Here is an 18,758-nt window from a genome sequence, read left to right on the forward strand (position 1 = left end):
TCCTGATTTCTTATATTGTTTCTTAAAGCCAGAAAGTTGCCATTTGAAATGACTTTAGTTTTGTGTCATGTCTGTGATCTGCTTTTTTTCTACAAAATTAAACAACTGAATGAACATCCTCCGAGGCCGGTGATTCCATAATTATTGCCAGGGGTTGTGTGTGTGTGTGTGTGTGTGTGTGTGTGTGTGTGTGTGTGTGTGTGTGTGTTCTCCAATCAGATTGCAATAGCCAATCACAGATTAGCCTTTCTGTCCATCATTTACCTGTATTTTGGCATGTTTGGCGCCAGAGAGTTATGTTGGATCCAAAAAGGCTAGGACCAAAAGTTATATTGGATCGGTTCCCACTGACCAATAGCGTTAGAGCTTGCTGCCAACAGTTAGCCAATCAGAGCGCGGCATACGAACGTCAGGAACTTGCTGACAGATGCTGGTTGAAAAAATGGCAACAAACATGTCAACAGCAGCAGAAAATCGTCTGCCAGCGAGGTTTGCTGAGTTCAGAGGAGGAACTGGTGGAAATATTTAACTCCAAGGATGCCAAAAACATTAAGAAGGTAGGCAAGCACGATACTGACGTTTTAGAAGCATTCATCGCATCAAAATCGTCAGTCACAGCAATGTTGTTCACAACAAAATAAATTGATCTAATTTACTTGACTCTTTGTTGTTTACTTAATTTGGGAGGGGGTGGAGAACATAACAATTGATGGACGCCTCATCCAATATCACTTTTCTTCATCCAATATTTCTCTATGTTGGACTCCTTACCATCCATTATTTGTATAGTGTGTGTGTGTGTGTGTGTGTGTGTGTGTGTGTGTGTGTGTGTGTGTGTGTGTGTGTGTATATATATATATATATATATATATATATATATATAGGTTTGTTAGAAAAGTATCCGACCTTTTTATTTTTTTCAAAAACCATATGGATTTGAATCACGTGTGATTGCATCAGCCAAGCTTAAACCTTCGTGCGCATGCGTGAGTTTTTTCATACCTGCCGGTTGCGTCATTCACCTGTGAGTAGGCTTTGTGTGAGCAGTGGTCCACCCCTCTCGTCGGATTTTTATTGCGAATAAATGTCTGAACGATTTGGAGCTTTGCTGCATCAGTTTTTTCCAGAAACTGTGAGAGACCTCCAGGTGGACACCATTCGGAAAATTCAAATGGCTTTGAGGGACGATTTTATGGGGATTACACAGATTAAAGAGTGCTCCCGCCGGTTTAAAGACCGCCCACAGCTGCTGAGAGCGCGCTGCGCTCCGAGCGCCGATCGACAGGCTCAAACCCCGTTGAAACAACCAGATCATTTCCAACGTGAAGGCTTTGTTGATCCAGGACGTCGTCTGACTTACACAAAAATGGCAGGAGACGTGGACATCAGTACTTTTTCGGCACATTCCACTGTTACAGGAGTTTTTTTCATGGAAAGAAAAGCGGAGGATTTCACCACCGTGCCGCTCATGGCGCGGCACAAAACCACCTCCGTGTTGGTCTCACAGGACGGCTTTGAGATGGCTTTCAGACAGCTGTTGGTGGGTTTTCAGTCGTGTGACTAACCGAGAAATTGTGGATGAGCCTGGACATGCCCCAACATGTCCTGTGAGGTTTCATCACGGCGTTGCTTTGCGCCATGAGGCTCCACCGTGACGCGCGGAATTCCTCCGCACGTCTGTCTCAATGTGCCGAAAAAGTGCTGATGTCCACGTCTTCCGCAATTCCTGTGCTAGTCAGAGGACGTCCCAGATAAAACACATCGTCCAGTTTAGAAATGAATGACACATTTCACTGTTACAGGAGTTTTTGTCATGGAAAGAGGAGCGGAGGAATTCCGCGCGTCGCGGCGGTGCCGCAAGTCGCAAAGCAACGCCGCGATGAAGCCTCACAGGACATGTTCTGGCATGTCCAGGCTCATCCACAATTTCTCGGTTAGTCACACGACTGAAAACCCACCGACAGCCGTCTGAAAGCCATTTCAAAGCCGTCCTGTGAGACCAACACCGAGGTGGTTTTGTGCCGCAATCCTCCACTTTTCTTTCCATGAAAAAAACTCCTGTAACAGTGGAATGTGCCGAAAAAGTACTGATGTCCACGTCTCCTGCCATTTTTGTGTAAGTTAGACAACGTCCCGGATCAACAAAGCCTTTGCGTTGGAAATGATCTGGTTGTTTCAGCGGGGTTTGAGCCTGTCAATCGGAGCGCGGCGCGCTCTCAGCGGCTGTGGGCAGTCTTTAAACTGGCTGGAGCACTCCTTAATCTGTGTAATCCCCATAAAATCGTCCCTCAAAGCCATTTGAATTTTCCGAATGTTACCACCTGGAGGTCTCTCACAGTTTCTGGAAAAAATTGATGCAGCAAAGCTCCAAATCGTTCAGACATTTATTCGCAATAAAAATCCGACGAGAGGGGTGGACCACTGCTCACACAAAGCCTGCTCACAGGCGAATGACGCGACCGACGGGCGTGAAAAAACTCACGCATGCGCACGAAGGTTCAAGCTTGGCTGATGCAATCACACGATTCAAATCCATATGGTTTTTGAAAAAAATTAAAAGGTCGGATACTTTTCTCACAGACCTCGTGTATATATATATATATATATATATATATATATGTATATACGAGGTCTCTTAGATAATAAACCGACCCTTTTATTTTTTTTTTAACTATATGGATTTGAATGACATGCAATTACACCAATCATGCTTGAACCCTCGTGCGCATGCGTGAGTTTTTTCACGCTTGTCGGTGACGTCATTTCCCTGTGGGCAGGCCTTGAGTGAGATGTGGTCCCGCCCTCTCGGCTGAATTCCTTTGTTTCACACGCTGCTCGAGACGGCGCGCGTTGCTTTATCAAAATTTTTTCTGGACCTGTGAGGAATATCCGAGTGGACACTATTCGAGAAATTAAGCTGGTTTTCTGTGAAAAGTTTAACGGCTGATGAGAGATTATGGGGTGTTTCTGTCGGTGTAAGGACTTCCCACAGAGCGGGATGTCCTGCAGCGCTTCCAGGCGCTGTCGTCGGCCTGTTTCGAGCTGATAACATCCTAATTTAAGGCTTAATTCACCCAGGACATCGTGAGAGAACAGAGAAGATTCAGAAGAGGCCGGCATGAGGAATTTATGCGGACATTCCACTGTTTAAGGACATTTTTTTAATGAAAGACGTACGCGCAAATTCGCCGAGTCGTTTCCGTGATGACTCGGCAAATCTGTGTGCGCCGCGACAGGAAAAACACCTCCGTGTTGAAAACCATTTGTAGAATTCAGGCGGCTTTTAATGGCTTTCAACAAGTGAGTAACTGAGAAATTGTTTAACAGCTTGGGCATGTTCCAACTTGCCCGTTAAGATTTCCAACGGAGGTGTTTTTCCTGCCGCGACCCCCCGCGGTCGGGTCCAGCCCGACATGCGACTCTGCCCGCACGTTCTTTCATTACAAAATGACCGTTAACAATGGAATGTCCGAATAAACTCCTCATGCCAACTTCTTCTGAAAGTTCTCTGTTCTCTGACGACTTACTGCGTCAACAGAGCCTGAAATGTGGAAGTTTTCAACTTGAAACGGCGAGACGCTGCCGCCTCGAAGCGCAGATCGCCGTCAGGCGCCATGGACCGTCCTTAAAGCGACACTACCAGACCAAAATCTCTCATCAACCGTAAAAATTTTTACCGAAAACCAGCTGAATTTATTGAATGGTGTCCACTCAGTTGTGCCTTACAGTTTTGAAAAAATTTTTATCAAACAAAGCAACAGTCTCTGAGCCATTCCTAAACAATGAAAAAAATCGACGAGCGGGTGGACGACTCCTCACTCAAAGACTGCCCACAGGCGAATGACGTAACCGACAGGCGTGAAAAAACTCTTGCATGCCCACGAGGGTTCAAGCATGTCTGATGTAATCACACGTGATTCAAATCCATATGGTTTTTGAAAAAATAATAAGGTCGGATACTTTTCTAATAGACCTCGTATATATATATATACACACACACACACACACAGCATAACTTCACATGGAGAAATGGTGTACTGTTTTGTTTTCGGCTGCAATCACGGAAGCAGTCGCAAAAAGTGTTTTTTGTTTTTTTGTTGTTTTTTTTTGTTTGTTTGTTTGTTTTTTCGGTTCACTTTGTTTACGTGTAATTTGCCCAAAAACTCAGTGTGTTTGTCCCCAGAAGGAGAGAAATGACGTCATATTTTACCCCTTTAGTGCCCGCCGTCAATCAAGTCTGTGCTGCCCAATTACTCTCATCAGCTTATCAGTACATATAACTTCTGTCATTGTTGCTGTGCTCAGTATTGTCTGCTTTGTGTGGATGCACCTTTGTTCGTGTAAGATTGTTTCCAACATTTATTTATGAGCTGTTTATTCCTGGCCTATGAACTTAGGCGGTGTCTGTGCTTAGACACATTTTGCTGTCATTTCCGGTCACACAGTTTCTGCCCTTTCTGCTGACTTTCAACACAGGCAGATCTCAGGCAACTCTATCACACATGCATGCATACACAGAGACAGTAGCAGTGCAGCAGGCAAAGTGAAGATAATGTTTCATCTGACAACTACATAATTTCAGCCATAAAGTTGTGAAGCAGAAGTCTAGATAGAATTTGTTCCAAAGCTGCGGCCAATAACGATGCTGTAGGACCATTTTTGGTTTAAACCACTTGAGAGGTGAGCAAACAATCCAGAGGCAGACAGTGAAGGAGAGACAGAAAACAAGGAATCTGAGACAAGGATAGACTTATTCATTTAAGATCCTAAGTATTTAAGATCCTTTAAGGTCCATTTTATTTGTTTTAGTTGCATGATTTTTAGAATTCTTATTTTTTTCCCCAATATTCCAATGTCTGCATATTCTTAAAAATGAATAGTTTGTTGCTGTTTGAAAGCACTTTCTTGCTTTATCAGTATCTAACTGTAATTAGGATGGGTTAAATGCAGAGGGCAAATGTCATTCTATGCAGTGGTGGGCACAGCTAACCAAAAAGTTAGCTTTGATAACAGTTAATCCACTAACTGAAGAGTTATCTTTTATAAAGTTAATCCAATAAACCCCTAAAAAATTGGCAGAAGTTACAGATAAAAGCAAAACTGGTAACTTTCAGTATTGAATTCAGTACACTAGCAGCTACTGACACAACAACAAGCCAGCGCTTCTGTGTCAGATTAGCTTTCTCTCAGCAAAAGAGACCTGGTGACTGAGAAGGAGGAGGAATAAAGACAGTTTCTCTTTACACAATACAGACTCTCCAACATATGACGCAAGTCATCAACAGGCATAAAACAATCGCAATAACAATGTCTATAAACCCAGAGAACATATTCACGAGAGTTTTAGGCACAATATACAAAGAGTTTAATGCTGTTGTCCGTGTGCAGCGGTTAAAGTGCACCCTGATCAGAGCGTCTCAATGCATTTTTCCTGTCGTGAAACTTTGCCCATAATGCACTGCTGCATGTTTGTCCCAAACACTGAAACCTTCAGAATTAGTGCATTACTTTAAAACTAAAACATATAGCTGATATTTCCACTTTATAAAACGCCAGATGTGACATTAATTTAAATAACTTGTCTGGAATTAGTTTGGGTAAAATGTTAAAAATAATGCCTGTTGATGACTTGCATCATATGCCGGCGAGTCAGTATGGTGTAAAGAGAAATGATCTTTTTTACTCTTTCTCTCTTCCTTTCTCTCCTGTAACCAGCTCTCCTGTGCCTGCAGAGCATAGAGCTGTCTGCTGAAAAACATTTAACAGATAGATACTAAAGTCTTTGATTTCAGATGTCGCAAATGTTTTTAACTGTTGAGCTTTATTCACTATGCCTGCAAAAATATGTTAGCAGTCTAAAAATTATTGGACCTAAATTTATTGGAAGCTAATTGGTCCACTGATGGTTTTCAAAGTTATCTGAAAAGCTAATCTGATAATGAAAACATTAGCTTCGATAATTAGTGGTTAGCGGAACTGTGCTCACCACTGATTATATGTACAATGACATTAAAGGCTCTGTTCTATTCTTAAATTAGTCTTAAACTGGCAGCATTATGGTTTATCGCAATTATTACTGGAACACTACTGTTCAGCAAAAGTAGTTATTGTGAAAGGCCAAGTGACAGGAACATACTAGTCATCAAAGGGGAAGGTACGTACTGCAGTGTTAATGTTGAGTTGTACTGGGAGAGAACATAAAGTTATTCTTCTGTTCATTGTTACAGTTTGGTAGGAAAAAGAAAAAGTTTCGTGGGAAGAACAACAGTACATCATCTTCAAAAGAAAGTCAAAAGAAAGACCTGCCAAAAGATGAAGACGAGGAGGAGGAGGAAGACGACGATGAAGATGGTGATCTTTCCAAATACAAACTGGATGTAAGATCATTGGTTTGTTGTAAATGCAGAATCAGAAAACAAGTCTTCTGTTTTTCTTTTGTCAAAGTGGTGCAGTGTGATGAGCAACTGTTTGCTGGATGATTATGTCATGGTGATATAATTCTACGTTCTTCTCCAGGATGATGAAGATGATGAAGATGGAGACCTGTCAAAGTATGACTTAAATGCCAGTGATGATGATGGTGATGATGATGAGCAAAAGAAGAAGAAGGAGAGCCGCTCGGGTTCATCCCGTTCTCGTTCGTCTTCACGCTCCTCCAGTTCACGGTCGAGGTCCAGGTAAAAGGGTACAGGTCAAGGGTAACTCCAGGCAAAATGTCAGTATCAGCTCACTTTTCCTTCTGATGGTAACAGTCAGTATTTATTAAATGTCTTGTTTTACTGATTTGTTGTTTTTTTTCCCCCTTAACTCCTCTCCCCGTATGTGCTGTAAGAAACTTTGATGTGGAGGTTTAATGATCTTTCAGGATTTACTGTGATGTAATTAACGATGGCCTTGTTATTCGGCTTCACAAATTTGATTTGCAGACTTTTGATAGAAGTAAGTTAATTACTCATTATCTTGCAACAAAAGAACACTGAAGTTTTACTTTGGATTTTTTTTTTTTCTTCTTCCTGCTGATTCTTCTGCCCTGTTGTGATTACTTTTACAGTGCTGAAGATGTACTTTTGTGTTATGGAAACATTATGACAAAATTATGTCTTGTCTGTAAATTTAAATGTTAGTCATATGGCCATATTTAGAATTTAGAAAATATTGGAAAAAGTTATCTTTTTTTGTCTTTCAGGTCCCGTTCGAGAAGCTCATCCAGTTCCCGATCTGGATCTCGCTCGAGGTCCCGCTCCAGGTGAATGAGGTGACATGCGGTCTCTCCTTTGAGAAATTGCATGTAAATGTGCTGAACGCTCCAAAACAGTTCAATTCTGAGTTTTAAGTTCACAAGGGACTGAACAGTTGTGACTTACTCCAGTACAGATCAACTTTTGTTAAATGTGCAGATGGTCATTTTGGTGATAAATCTTGAGTCTGATGTGTTTTCAGGTTTTAGTTAAGGCAAGTACAACCTCTGCACAGTTTTACGACCTGAATTGAGTGTGAAGATTGCTGATTCTCAGAAATGTGAATACAAATCTGGGGTCTTCATCAAGCCTCTCACTTACCTTGTTTTCCGGACTATAAAGTCACTTTATTTTAATAATGTAGCTTGGGAAGTCCTGTGAATTACGTTCCAAAGTGACATATATGGGGGGAAAAATACATTATCACCTATGGCCACAAGATGGCACCCTCTGCATGCATGGAAAGCTGCTCCTGTATACTGATTGAATAAAGTACTGTGATTCACTCTCCAGTGCACAAAGTGGCAGTAATGCATGATTATGCTGGATGCCAACTGCTGTAAAATAAGATCATTCGTGATCTGAATCAGAGACATGCTGTGTCTTGGAGAACTAGTGTAAGTAATAAATCATGTTCTCAAACTGAAAGGCAGTGTTTTTAAATAAAAGGAAATATAATCTTCATACTTCTCTGCACTCCACTTATTTTGACTGTGAAAAAAGAACAGTAATGAGCAGGACAGCTATGGTAAGACTGTTGTGTATTGCAATAACATGAAGTAGCCAGTTAGCTTCTGCTCACTAAGACTGTGTTTGATTTACACATAAATGTTGTTTAAATTTATTTTAGCTTCTTGTTACATAAAGCAGTAGCACCATATTTAAAAACTTACATGTGACATAATCTAATGTGACTTGTATGGTGTTATTCCCCCCACCCTGTCTTTTTTCTCTTAATGGTACATTTTTCCCTACATCTCCCTCAGCCCCAACCAGTCCCAGCAGAAGACTGCCCCTCCCTGAGCCTGGTTCTGCTGGAGGTTTCTTCCTGTTAAAAGGGAGTTTTTCCTTCCCACTGTCGCCAAGTGCTTGCTCACAGGGGGTCGTTTTGACCGTTGGGGTTTTACATAATTATTGTATGGCCTTGCCTTACAATATAAGGCGCCTTGGGGCAACTGTTTGTTGTGATTTGGCGCTATATAAAAAAAAATTGATTGATTGATTGATTTTTGGACAGATGCAACTAATACTTCAGTGTGACTTATAGTCCGGAAAATACAGTCATTAATGTCTGTAAACGCGTTACATGTTTTTAGACATACTTAAAGATCCACTCCACTTAAAATGTGTTTTTGTTGCAGCATTTATCTCCACAGAATTTTAAATTTTTCTCTCACATAATGTGTCCAGTTTATTACATGACTGTATTTTACAATCCTTTCCTGAAAGGAGCAGGTTGTTTGGCACTTGTCATAAATCTGAGTTTCTGATCTCCATGTGGAGTCTCACAAATTAACAGCCTGGTGCTAACAGGCTAAGCACTGGGCTTGTGGGTCCGGCTGGAGAACTGCTTCAGTTCTGCATTTTTCAATGAGGGCTCAAATGTGCATTCAGTCTTTAACATGTGTTTTTAATGAAAAAGCTCTGTGACAAAATATGTTAAGTTGATTATACACTCAACAAAAATATAAATGCAACACTTTTGGTTTTGCTCCCATTTTGTATGAGATGAACTCAAAAATCTAAAACTTTTTCCACATACACAATATCACCATTTCCCTCAAATATTGTTCACAAACCAGTCTAAATCTGTGATAGTGAGCACTTCTCCTTTGCTGAGATAATCCATCCCACCTCACAGGTGTGCCATACCAAGATGCTGATTAGACACCATGATTAGTGCACAGGTGTGCCTTAGACTGCCCACAATAAAAGGCCACTCTGAAAGATGCAGTTTTATCACACAGCACAATGCCACAGATGTCGCAAGATTTGAGGGAGCGTGCAATTGGCATGCTGACAGCAGGAATGTCAACCAGAGCTGTTGCTCGTGTATTGAATGTTCATTTCTCTACCATAAGCCGTCTCCAAAAGTGTTTCAGAGAATTTGGCAGTACATCCAACCAGCCTCACAACCGCAGACCACGTGTAACCACACCAGCCCAGGACCTCCACATCCAGCATGTTCACCTCCAAGATCGTCTGAGACCAGGCACTCGGACAGCTGCTGAAACAATCGGTTTGCATAACCAAAGAATTTCTGCACAAACTGTCAGAAACCGTCTCAGGGAAGCTCATCTGCATGCTCGTAGTCCTCATCGGGGTCTCGACCTGACCCCAGTTCGTCGTCGTAACCGACTTGAGTGGGCAAATGCTCACATTCGCTGGCGTTTGGCACGTTGGAGAGGTGTTCTCTTCACGGATGAATCCCGGTGACGAGATCCTGAGGCCCATTGTTGTGCCATACATCCAAGAACATCACCTCATGTTGCAGGAGGATAATGCACGGCCCCATGTTGCAAGGATCTGTACACAATTCTTGGAAGCTGAAAATGTCCCAGTTCTTGCATGGCCGGCATACTCACCGGACATGTCACCCATTGAGCATGTTTGGGATGCTCTGGACCAGCGTATACAACAGCGTGTACCAGTTCCTGCCAATATCCAGCAACTTCGCACAGCCATTGAAGAGGAGTGGACCAACATTCCACAGGCCACAATTGACAACCTGATCAACTCTATGCGAAGGATATGTGTTGCACTGCATGAGGCAAATGGTGGTCACACCAGATACTGACTGGTATCTCCCCCCCCCCCCAATAAAACAAAACTGCACCTTTCAGAGTGGCCTTTTATTGTGGACAGTCTAAGGCACACCTGTGCACTAATCATGGTGTCTAATCAGCATCTTGATATCGCACACCTGTGAGGTGGGATGGATTATCTCTGCAAAGGAGAAGTGCTCACTATCACAGATTTAGACTGGTTTGTGAACAGTATTTGAGGGAAATGGTGATATTGTGTATGTGGAAAAAGTTTTAGATGTTTGAGTTCATCTCATACAAAATGGGAGCAAAACTAAAAGTGTTGCGTTTATATTTTTGTTGAGTGTATTTATACGCCTTAAACTAGTGCCGGAGTGTATCTTTAAGATCCCTGATTGTTGTTCAGTGGCACAAATGCAGAGGTCAGTGTCCACAGAAGCTTGATAAATACCCGCACCTGTTCGGCTCTGACTTGACCTTACTGACCTTAGTGCTTGGTTTATTCTCCCAAAAGATCCAGCTCCAGGTCTGGAAAGGGCTCCTCTCCCCTGAAGAGGTCCCGTTCAGCCTCCTCCTCACCTGAGAGGAGACAGAAGCGCAGTCGCTCCAGGTCCTCATCTGGAGGGAGGAAACGCAGGCGTTCTAGATCCCATTCGTCCGAAAGGTTTGGGTTTCTGTGGAATACCACACTGGCACTGATTATTGTTAGCCATCTGTCGCCTGGCTTTTGGGAATTGATTTAAATGAAACATGTTGACATTTTTGACTCTTACCTGTTTGTGAACCTTGTGATATAGTAAATGTTCCACGTGTGCACAGCTGAATGTTCTCCTTCCATGGTGTTTTGTGTGGTTTCAGGCACTGTGACGACGACGACTCTGGCTCCTCCCATTCTGGCTCCAGTTTGAAAAAGAAATAACTGATACGGCCATTGAAAGTGCATGTTGTTTATAAGGACGACAACCGCATCTGTTCAATGTGTTCATCGAATCCACAGTCTTATTCCCCACAGCAAAAGGAGAAAATACATGCCAAATTTTTGTCATACTTGGTCCCATTTTTAAACCACAAACACACCACATGTAACAAGTGTCAGTAATTATAGATGTTCAATAAACATACATCAGGCCACACAGGGAAGTCAGATGTACTCTGAAGAGGATGTATTCTGTACACACCGTCTGCTTAATATCTTCATGCAACTACATTTTACTTCTGGAGAAAATGTCACTTAATAAATTTAGGTTGTATTTGTCAGACCAACAAAGCATCTAAGATGGTGTTGAATATTTTGTCATTTTTAAAAACTAAAATCTTAAGTATTTTGCCTCCTTTATAGATTATCAACTGTAGCAATGAAATTTGACTTTTTCAGTATGTGAAATTTATTTTTAAGCTTTGTTTGTTTGTTTGTTTGTTTGTTTGTTTGTTTGTTTGTTTTTTGGGGGGGGGGGGGTCTTTGTTTTTTCTTCAAGGTAAGTATTCACATTATTGATATTTTTTAGTGGTGGCAGTAAATTGAACATTCTATTTGGTTAAAGTGTCTTTAACACTGCAGTGGCCCGTTCCTTGATACTTATTCCTCATTTGTCACTTGGAAAACCTGTTAAATATTGATAGGTTTCATTGGTACATGTAATAATATGTCTCTTATTGGCAAAACAATGTACATGTAAATAAAATCCTGTCGGCATCCTTTCTTGTTCTGTGTGGATCCATAAATTCAACAATACAAGCTCACTGTTGTCTTTTACACAGGGGTGTGGATTTTATATATATATATATATATATATATATATATATATATATATATAAAATACTCGATTATAAAGTGCCTTCCATTAAAATAAAAAAAAAACAGATTTGTGGAGCCCTCCTGAAAGGAGACTTGTCTTTAAGAATGGTTTTGTGTCATGGAGGCTTATGTAAGGTGTTAAGTGCATCCGGAAAGTATTCACAGCATGTCACTTTTTCCACATTTTTTATGTTACAGAAATGGATTAAATTTGGTTTTTCCTTCCTCAAATTCTATTCAGAACACCCCATAATGACAACATGCAAAATTTTTTAGAATTTTTTTGGAAATTAATGGAATATAAATTACTTAAGAAATCACATGTACATAAGTATTCGCACCCTTTGTTGATGCGCCTTTGGCAGTAATTGCAGCCTCAAGCCTTGAATATGATGCCACAAACTTGGTGCACCTATATTTGGGCAGTTTTGTTAATTCCTCTTTGCAGCACCTGTCAGGTTCCATCAGGTTGGATGGGGAGCATCGGTGCACAGCCATTTTTAGATCTCTTCAGAGATGTTCCATTAGATTCAGGTCTGGGTTCTGGCTGGGCCACTCAAGGACATTCACAGAGTTGTTCTGAAGCCACTCCTTTGCTGTCTTAGCTGTGTGCTCAGGGTCATTGTCCTGCTGAAACATGAACTGTCACCCCAGTCTGAGGTCAAGAGCGCTATGGCGCAGGTTTTCATCCAGGATGTCTCTACATTGCTACATTAATCTTTCTTGCAATCCTGACTAATCTCCCAGTTCCTGCCACTGAAAACATCCCCACAGCATGATGCTGCCACCACCATGCTTCACTGTAGGGATGGTGTCTGGTTTCCTGCAAACATGCCTGGCATTTACGCCAAAGTGTTTAATCTGTCTCATCAGACCTGAGAATTTTGTTTCTTGGTCTGAGAGTCTTTCAGACACCTTTTGGCAAACTCCAAGTGGGCTGTCGTGCCTTTTACTAAGGAGTGGCTTCTGTCTGGCCACTCTACCATACAGGCCTGATTGGTGGATTGCTGCAGAGATTGTTGTCCATCTGTAAGGTTCTCCACAGAGAAATGCTGGCGCTCTGATAGCATGACCATCACGTTCTTGGTCACCTTCCCGACTAATGCCCGTCTCCCCTGATGGCTCAGTTTAGATGGGTGGCTAACTCTAGGAAGTGTCCTGGTGGATCTGAACTACTTCTGTTGGACCTTCAGCAGAAATGTTTCTGTACCCTTCCCCAGATTTGTGCCTCAAAACAATTCTGTGTCAGAGGTCTACAGACAATTCCTTTGACTTAATGCTTGGTTTGTGCTCTGACGTACTGTCAACTGTGGGACCTTATATGTAGACAGGTGTGTGCTTTTCCAAATCATGTCCAGTCAAATTAATTTACCCCAGGTGGACTCCAAATAAGCTGTAGAAATATCTCATGGATGATCAATAGAAAAGGGGATGGACCAGAGCTCAATTTCGAGCTTTATGGCAAAGGCTGTGAATATTATGTACATGTGATTTCTCAGTTTATTTTTATAAATTTACAAAAATTAAAAATCTTTTTCACATTGTCGTTGCATTGTGTGTAGAATTTTGATTTCTGTAGTCAAACTTGGAAGAAATTTTATTTTTGTTTTTCTCAGGTTAATGCAGTTTTATCTCTCATGTAACAGGCAGTGCATCTACCCAGATTTTTTTTTAAATCAGTTCCTTTGATGAAATTAAATAATTGGAACAGGATTGTTTGGAGACAAAATTTGATTTTATTTGACTGAGATTTTTAAAAATAAACTTCAAAAGCTTTTTTTCATCATAATTGTCTTGAGCCAGGTTTCTCTCTCTCTCTCTCTCTCTCTCTCTCTATACATATATATATATATATACAGAGAGAGAGTTTATACAGTATGTAGACTTGCCAAATAAAGGGATTTTTTTTTTTTTTTTTTGAACAATAAATTGGGCAGGTTCAGTTGCTATGCTCTTTGTAGTCAACAGATGGCGCATGTTACTACTGCAAACTAGTGTGTAAACTGCAGGTACTTTTTTGAAAGCGCATTTCATTTGTTAGTGAGTAAACAGCTGTGTGCTTATCATTGTTTTATGATTACACAAATGAATAATTGGTTTATTATTGTAAAAATGGACCTTACCGCCTTTACTGGATGTGCACATTTGAGCACAAATGCTCTTGGATAATACAGAAAATACTTGTTTTTCAAATTTGTAGTTGGCTTAGTGCCATTGTTAAAGAAGATGGTGAATATTTAAGAGTCATCTCCTCAATGGGAATTCAGGCGAATTTTGCGCCACACGGTTTAAAACTGCGTGAGCGCATCCAAAAGATGTTTGTGCTTTTGCTAAACGTTTCATCCGTCGTCCCGCCTCCTGCGCGTAAAGAGCGCGTCGGCACTTAACGCGCAGGATTCATGCGGCAGCTCGGAGCGCACGAGGATGCTGGACCAAAACGTTGGTTTTTGTCAATCAGAGATCAACTCAGCCTTTAGGAACGAATGATTTCGGAACTTTGCGAGTTTATGGAAGAGCGGAAAAGCGCCACCGGAGGAGAGATGTTGGACTCCAACGTGTCCAAGACGCTGCGCGGAGCCAACGGCACCAAGAACTCCAGCTGCGCATCCGTGTCGGTGGGGTTCCCGATCAGCATGATGATCACCGGCATGGTGGGGAACTCTCTGGCTCTTCTCCTGGTCTGCATCTCTTACAGAAAGAAGGAGAACAAACGCAAGAGATCTTTTTTGCTTTGCATCGGCTCGCTAGCGTTGGCGGACCTGTTCGGTCAGCTTCTCACCAGTCCCATCGTCATCTCCGTTTACCGAGCCGGCCTGAAGTGGCAGCGCATCGACTCCTCGGGCAACCTGTGCGCCTTTTTCGGCGTGTGCATGACAACTTTTGGCCTGTGCGCGCTCTTCCTGGCCAGCGCTATGGCGATGGAAAGAGCGATGGCCATAACGAACCCGCACTGGTACTCGAACCACATGAAGACGAGTGTGACCAAGCAGACTCTGGCTGTCATTTGGTGCGCGGTGCTGCTCTTTGCGCTGCTGCCCGTCGCCGGTGTCGGTAAATACACGCTGCAGTGGCCCGGGACCTGGTGCTTCATCAACACCGGGGACAGAGACGTGCCCGGGAACTTCTTTTTCTCCATCACTTTCGCCGCGCTTGGGATTTTTTCTCTGCTTGTGACATTTTCTTGCAACGTGCTGACGATCCGAGGTTTAGTTGTCCGCTGCAAAACCAAGTCCGGCGCGTCTCAGTCCTCCAAGCAGTGGGAACGGCTCACCACAGAGACCGTCATCCAGCTTCTCGGGATAATGTGCGTCCTCCTTATATGCTGGTCTCCTCTGCTGGTATGTTTTTACATCTCTGACACATGCTGCTAAGATTCCAGTGAAAGTAGCTCAAAATGTTGGGAAATCGCACTTTATCTGGAGAGTCATTTGGGTTTTATTGGCAAGTGCAGCATAAAGCTACAGTATGTAGGATTTATGGGCACGCACCTTTAAGGCCCTATCACACCCTGACAATTTAGCCAGCGTATGCCGAACGCTGGCATAAGTCCAGTAAGTTAAGGGTAAGTTTTTTTTATAACTTAGCAAGTTGATGCACGCTGAAACACGTTGAAGCTCGCTGATGTGCCTCCTGATAAGCTGAGCTCCTCAAAAAATTTTGGGCATGCTGAAAATTCCCAACCAGTGCTAGCGTGACTCACCTCCCGCACATGCTGGACACAAGTTGTAGGTAAGTTATGTGATTGTTGGCAGATGTTTCTTACTCATCCGCCCATTAATGCTGGCCACCGATTGGCTGAAAGCTGCGATTCGTATGCAGATCAACTGTTTCATTCACACATGGATTATCTGACCTATTCATTTCAGTCCAATTCACCATCACAGATGGACATGAATCCACATAAAGCTCCTGATTTTTAAAAATGACCTCGGAAAATCCTTTCATTCGTGGCTGGAAACGTAGCGTTTTAAAGCAAGTCCTTCTGTGGTTTTTCCTGCTGCAGGTGCGTTCTCATGCCGGTGCCGTGCACTCTGAACACACAGAAGCGCTATGATGATTTAAACTTTTAAGGCAGCGTCGCTGTGGTGTGATCATCAGATGACCTGATCGATCGATCAGGGTGATCACGCCTGATTAATGCGTTGTTTAAACATTTAAAGTGCCGGCTGTTGTAGGATCACCACACCGACAGATCACACAGCACTTCATTCGGGTCTGATCACACCTGATCTCGGTCATCTGGCGCTTCATTATTCAGGTCTGTGATGACCTGATCAGAAAGCAGCTGGTGCTTTAAAAGTCACAGCCCTCCATTCATTCACGGCAGCGTTTTCCACAGCCGGTCCACTCATCAGCATTTTGTACACAATGAAAATGGTCCACTAAGATAAAAAATGAAAATAAAAAATAACATTTTAAATTACTCTGTTTCTGACGTGCACAACACCATGCAGTACCGACCAGAACCACTGGGTGTAAACGGGGCTCTCATCTTACGCTGGTTAATCATCAAGGTGTGACAGCTGCATTAATTTATTAGACGTGTGCCAGCATTTTTAATATGGTCGGCATACGCAGGCTCAATCGTCAAGGTGTGACAGGGCCTTTACTTGTTTTCAATCTGCATGTAGGGCTGATCTGTGGTTCAAAAATATTTGTAATTATCTATTTTTATCATTTACTGCAGTCATTAATACTTGAAGTAGGAAAAAATATCACACGATTGGGATGTGAACCCATACCACCTGCCCAGAGGGCCAACTTACCACTTACATCACAGCACCTCAGATCTGCAATAGGTCAGAGCATGAAGTCATCATACATACCAGTGGAGAAACTTTAGACTTAATTTAAACTCAAAACTTTAATCCTAACCAAAACTCCTAATGCCGCGTTCACACTGGGCGTGATCAGACGCTACAAACTTGCGGGGGTTGCATGGCGACGTACACGCCACCATCGCCCGGTGTGTCGCTCTACTTTTGCTGCGAAAATTCGCCCCAGTGCGTCATCAAATAGGAGGAGCTTCCATTCCGCTCGCCGGCTTCGGTTGTCAGTCAAGTTAACATGACGGACCTCGATAACACGGAGCGAGTTGTGGTGGAAAGCTGACAAACGTCATCAGACATTCCCAATTTAGGGAGTATCACTATTTGCTGCAGGAGCTGCGTCTGGATGATGGCTGTTTTCAGCGGTCCTTCCGCCTCTGCAGTACCCAGTTTGAGGACCTCCTGTCCCATTCACATGCGCACATGTAAACAATTAAAAAAAAAAAAAACTCTGCTGCTTGCTGTGGTGCTGCTCCTCGCTCTTCCCCCAAAAACGCTGTCATACTTTGTCATACAAAAATTGATTGATTGATTGATACTTCAAATCAAAATCATATCAAATCAATTTTTGTTTATATAGTGCCAAGTCACAACAAACAGTTGCCCCAAGGCGCTTTATATTGCAAGGCAAAGCCATACAATAATTACGGAAAAACCCCAACGGTCAAAACAACCCCCTGTGAGCAAGCACTTGGCGACAGTGGGAAGGAAAAACTCCCTTTTAACAGGAAGAAACCTCCAGCAGAACCAGGCTCAGGGAGGGGCAGTCTTCTGCTGGGACTGGTTGGGGCTGAGGGAGAGAATCAGGAAAAAGACATGCTGTGGAGGGGAGCAGAGATCGATCACTAATGATTAAATGCAGAGTGGTGCATACAGAGCAAAAAGAGAAGAAACACACAGTGCATCATGGGAACCCCCCAGCAGTCTAAGTCTATAGCAGCATAACTAAGGGATGGTTCAGGGTCACCTGATCCAGCCCTAACTATAAGCTTTAGCAAAAAGGAAAGTTTTAAGCCTAATCTTAAAAGTAGAGAGGGTGTCTGTCTTCCTGATCCGAATTGGGAGCTGGTTCCACAGGAGAGGAGCCTGAAAGCTGAAGGCTCTGCCTCCCATTCTACTCTTAAAAACCCTAGGAACTACAAGTAAGCCCGCAGTCTGAGAGCGAAGCGCTCTATTGGGGTGATATGGTACTATGAGGTCCCTAAGATAAGATGGGACCTGATTATTCAAAACCTTATAAGTAAGAAGAAGAATTTTTAATTCTATTGTAGAATTAACAGGAAGCCAATGAAGAGAGGCCAATATGGGTGAGATATGCTCTCTCCTTCTAGTCCCTGTCAGTACTGTAGCTGCAGCATTTTGAATTAACTGAAGGCTTTTCAGGGAATTTTTAGGACAACCTGATAATAATGAAATAAAATAGTCCAACCTAGAGGAAATAAATGCATGAATTAGTTTTTCAGCATCACTCTGAGACAAGACCTTTCTAATTTTAGAGATATTGCGCAAATGCAAAAAAGCAGTCCTACATATTTGTTTAATATGCGCTTTGAATGACATATCCTGATCAAAAATGACTCCAAGATTTCTCACAGTATTACTAGAGGTCAGGGTAATGCCATCCAGAGTAAGGATCTGGTTAGACACCATGTTTCTAAGATTTGTGGGGCCAAGTACAATAACTTCAGTTTTATCTGAGTTTAAAAGCAGGAAATTAGAGGTCATCCATGTCTTTATGTCTGTAAGACAATCCTGCAGTTTAGCTAATTGGTGTGTGTCCTCTGGCTTCATGGATAGATAAAGCTGGGTATCATCTGCGTAACAATGAAAATTTAAGCAATGCTGTCTAATAATACTGCCTAAGGGAAACATGTATAAAGTGAATAAAATTGGTCCTAGCACAGAACCTTGTGGAACTCCATAATTAACCTTAGTCTGTGAAGAAGATTCCCCATTTACATGAACAAATTGTAATCTATTAGATAAATATGATTCAAACCACCGCAGTGCAGTGCCTTTAATACCTATGGCATGCTCTAATCTCTGTAATAAAATTTTATGGTCAACAGTATCAAAAGCAGCACTGAGGTCTAACAGAACAAGCACAGAGATGAGTCCACTGTCTGAGGCC

The 18,758-nt window shown here is 42.3% G+C and overlaps 2 protein-coding genes across 2 annotated transcripts in view; both read left to right on the forward strand.

The window, feature by feature from the left end:
• The window catches only part of zranb2 (zinc finger, RAN-binding domain containing 2), a 28,196-nt gene extending 16,498 nt beyond the window's left edge, over nucleotides 1-11,698 (forward strand). Inside the window, exons 6-10 of the mRNA XM_034179947.1 lie at nucleotides 6,228-6,377; nucleotides 6,517-6,677; nucleotides 7,187-7,246; nucleotides 10,518-10,667; nucleotides 10,862-11,698. Coding sequence (XP_034035838.1) covers nucleotides 6,228-6,377; nucleotides 6,517-6,677; nucleotides 7,187-7,246; nucleotides 10,518-10,667; nucleotides 10,862-10,922 — 582 coding nt within the window. The 3' untranslated portion in view covers nucleotides 10,923-11,698. The remainder of the gene's footprint in view (nucleotides 1-6,227; nucleotides 6,378-6,516; nucleotides 6,678-7,186; nucleotides 7,247-10,517; nucleotides 10,668-10,861) is intronic.
• Nucleotides 11,699-14,149: 2,451 nt separating this feature from the next.
• Nucleotides 14,150-18,758, forward strand: part of ptger3 (prostaglandin E receptor 3 (subtype EP3)) — a 32,929-nt gene continuing 28,320 nt past the window's right edge. Inside the window, exon 1 of the mRNA XM_034179946.1 lies at nucleotides 14,150-15,136. Within this exon, the coding sequence (XP_034035837.1) occupies nucleotides 14,282-15,136 (855 nt within the window). The 5' untranslated portion in view covers nucleotides 14,150-14,281. The remainder of the gene's footprint in view (nucleotides 15,137-18,758) is intronic.

The sequence above is a fragment of the Thalassophryne amazonica genome, chromosome 10, assembly GCF_902500255.1.
Source record: "Thalassophryne amazonica chromosome 10, fThaAma1.1, whole genome shotgun sequence".
NCBI lineage: Eukaryota > Metazoa > Chordata > Actinopteri > Batrachoidiformes > Batrachoididae > Thalassophryne > Thalassophryne amazonica.